The following is a 3,615-nucleotide window of genomic DNA, read 5'->3' on the forward strand; positions in this document are numbered from 1 at the left end:
CCAGTCTGGGTGACTGAGTGAGACTCCAACTCAAAACAAACAAACAAACAAACAAAAACCAAGTAGCTGGAACTACAGATGCACACCACCATGCCCGGCTAGTTTTTGTGATTCATTGTAGAGATGAGGTCTCACCAAGTTGCCCAGGCTGGTCTTGAACTCCCGGACTCAGGTAATCCTCTCACCTTGGCCTCCCAAAGTGCTGGAATTACAGGCTGAGCCATCGCACCCAACCAGCTAACTAGTACTTCTTAGACGCTTGTGGAAGTGTGTGTTTGGGGGTTCTAATTTTTGTGGGTTTTTTTGTTGTTGTTTTTTTTTGAGTTGAAGTCTCACTCTGTCGCTCAGACTAGAGTGCAGTGGCTGCTCCCGGCCACCGTAGCTTCCACCTGCTGGGCTCCGGCGATCCTGCCGCCTCAGCCTTCCAAGTAGCTGGAACTACAGGAGCGTGCTACCACGCCCGGCTGATTTTTGATTTATTGTAGAGATGAGGTCTTGCCAAGTTGCCCAGGCGGGACTCGAACCCGCAGGCTCAGGCAATCCACTCACCTCAGCCTCCCAAAGCGCAGGATTACAGACTGAGCCACCAAGCCTGGCGGGTTCTAATTTTTGATGGTGTCAAATTAACAAGGCTGAGGGTTATGTGGCTCCAAAGTTTATTGCCTTCCTTTAACCATTCTGGGGCTTTGTCTGCAGGGAGCTGCAGTCCATGGCTGACCAAGAAAAAATCTCCCCAGCTGCCCTGAAGAAGACCCTCCTCGACAGAGTGAAGCTGGAATCCCCCACAGTCTCCACACTGGCCCCCTCCAGCCCAGGGAAACTCCTCACACGAAGCCCAGTCCTGGGAGGCAAGAAGGACTAAGGCAGCCTTTGTCTTCCTTTCTGTGATCCAAAGCCATTGGTTGAGTGGCCTCAGCCTCCCCTTGTCCCTCTCCAGCGATGCACAGAGTGGGCAGACTCAGGTAGTTTTCAGGTTCTTGTGATAAATCCTCCTTACATCTGTTCAGGCCAAGCAGCACTAGCTTCCTCTCCTGTGCCAGGTTTGAAGATGCTCTGAAGGAGTGGTTGGTACTAGAAGCCAGACAACACTGCACATCTCCAACAGTTGGCGGAGAGAGAGGGGCTAGGGCTGGAGTCAGACCAGCTCGGTAGGAAAGTCCAGGGGTACCTACAACTGGGATCCTCCAACTGGAGCCCAAGCCAGGGCTGGTTTGACACCAAGGCAAGGAGGTGAGAGGAAAACATGAAATGGGCTTTTCTCTGAATTGATGCCTGGAGAAGAAGTGAGCAACTTGGAATTATCACAATCAAAAGTGTACAGAATTAAACTGTGCTTATATTTAACTCTTGCTTCATAGGAGTGCCATTTAAAGAGTGTTATTCAATGCCAAGTTTACCTGCTTTAATAAAGTTTATTTTTTAGTATTCTGCTTTTTTTTCTTTTTTTTTTTGAGTTGGAATCTCACTCTGTTGCCCAGACTGGAGTGCAGTGGCTGCTCCCGGCACCACAGCCTTGACCTGCCGGGCTCCGGCGATCCTTCCGCCTCAGCCTTCCGAGTAGCTGGAATTACAGGTGTGCACTACCATGCCCGGCTGATTTTTGATTTATTGTAGAGATGAGGTCTCGCCAGGTTGCCCTGGCGGGTCTTGAACCCGTGGGTTCAGGCAATCCACTCACCTCAGCCTCCCAAGGTGTGGGATTATAGGTTGAGCCACCGAGCCCAGCTTATTCTGCTTTTCTTATACTTAATCACAAATAATCATTCTAGAGAACTCAAGGCCCTTACAAGATCCTCCCTGTTTCTGTGGGGGAGCACTGTCCAGGGGCAAGAAGTAGGGTTAAGAGGGAGAAGGGGCCAGCCCTGAGAGCCCCAACCCCTTACATTCCCAGGGTCAAGATCAAGACATGTTCTTGGATGGCCAAAGCCTATGGCAGAGGAGAGCCAAGAGGGCTGGGTGGGGTGTAGGGCAGCAGCCCAGACATGAAGGAGAAAGCTACCTGCTTTGTTGTGGGCCACGCACTGTGCTAAGCACTTGATCCTCACAACTACCCTCTGAAGGAGGAACAGTTCTCTGCGTCACTTTATAGAGATGTTGAGGCCTAGAAGAGATAAGCAGCTTACCCTGTGTTGTGCTGCTGGTCAGTGGTGGGGCCATCTGTGTTCTTAGCCACTGATCTCCAGCCTCCTGGATGCCAGGCTGGGTGTACCACCCACAGCCAGACTGAGCCTCTGGTTTTCCCAAGCAGGCAAGTGTTTGGAAAGGTGTAGGCATTGGCATCATCATCAGCTCTGAGTTCAAATCTTAGACTCCCCCACTTTCCACTGTACAGCCTTGGAGAAGTTGCTGAATATCTCTGGCCTTAAGGTTTTAACCCTTACAAATACAGGGGTCATGCTTCATCAGAGGCATTCTGGTGGCTATGAAACAGACCATGCAGAGTTACTCAGTGGGACATCTGGAACACGATGGGCCCTTTGGGCAAGTGGTGCTATTCCTTCACTTTCCTGCTGAGAAGGGAGGAACCTGTGGAGAAGGGTCATTCCTATGGGCTGGCAGGACAATAATTACAACACTAAAGCCTTCAGTATGTGGCAGGTCCCTTGCAGACGCTTAAAATCACTTTATGGCCTTAGAAGCTGGGTGAAAGTTGTTTTTCTCGGAAGAGTAAATAAAGTGAGGCTCAGAGGTTAAATAAGTTACCCAAAGAGATTTGAATAGATATTTCACCAGAAAAGATATACAAATGTTGAAGTATCACATGAAAAGATGTTCAACATCATCAGTTATTATGGGAATGTAAAAGGAAATCACAATGATATACCACTTCACACCCACTAGTATGACTATTATGGGTGTTTTTGTTAATTTGGGGTCGGGGTCTCACTCTGTCAACCAGGCTGGAGAGCAATGGCATGATCACAGCTCACTGCAGCCTGCACCTGGACTCAAGTCATCCACCTCAGCCTCCTGAGTAGCTGGGGCTACAAATGCACACCACCACACCCAGCTGATTTTTTTGATTTATTGTAGAGATGAGGTCTTACTATGTTGCCCAGGGTGGTCTTGAATGCTTGGCCTCAAGCAATCTTCCCGCCTTACCCTCCCAAAGTGCTGGGATTACACTTTGCCTGCACTATGCCCAGGTCACTTTTTTTTTTTTTTTTTAGTTGGAGTCTCACTGTCTCGCCCAGACTGGAGTGCAGTGGCCGCTCCCAGCCACCGCAGCCTCAACCTGCTGGGCTCCGGCGATCCTTCCGCCTCAGCCTTCCGAGTAGCCGGAATTACAGGCATGCGCTACCGTGCCCGGCTGATTTTTTGATTTATTGTAGAGATGAGGTCTCGCTGCCCAGGCGGATCTCGAACCCGCGGGCTCAGGCAATCCACTCACCTCAGCCTCCCAAAGGCACAGGATTACAGGCTGAGCCACTGAGCCCGGCCCAGGTCACATTTAATTATCTCACAGAAGCAAAGTCTCGCTATGTTGCCCAGTCCGGTCTCAAACTCCTGGGTTAAAGCAGTCTTTCCACCTTAGCCTCCCGACTGCTGGGATTCTAGGTATGAGCCACCTTGCCACGCCCTATTAGTGGTTTTAAAAAAAGACAATAGGCCATT

At 50.1% G+C, this 3,615-nt stretch overlaps 2 protein-coding genes across 4 annotated transcripts in view; both read left to right on the forward strand.

The window, feature by feature from the left end:
* The window catches only part of PYCR2 (pyrroline-5-carboxylate reductase 2), a 4,764-nt gene extending 3,334 nt beyond the window's left edge, over positions 1 to 1,430 (forward strand). For all 3 annotated transcript variants that reach the window (XM_008067502.2, XM_008067503.2, XM_008067504.2), the window contains one exon: positions 697 to 1,430. In XM_008067502.2, coding sequence (XP_008065693.1) covers positions 697 to 862 — 166 coding nt within the window. In that variant the 3' untranslated portion in view covers positions 863 to 1,430. The remainder of the gene's footprint in view (positions 1 to 696) is intronic.
* Positions 1 to 3,615, forward strand: part of LOC103269949 (left-right determination factor 2-like) — a 55,732-nt gene that overhangs the window by 18,111 nt on the left and 34,006 nt on the right. The gene's annotated exons all lie outside the window — the stretch shown is intronic.

This window comes from Carlito syrichta, unplaced genomic scaffold, assembly GCF_000164805.1.
Source record: "Carlito syrichta isolate Samal-C Ts95f unplaced genomic scaffold, Tarsius_syrichta-2.0.1 Scaffold309649, whole genome shotgun sequence".
NCBI classification, from domain to species: Eukaryota; Metazoa; Chordata; class Mammalia; order Primates; family Tarsiidae; genus Carlito; species Carlito syrichta.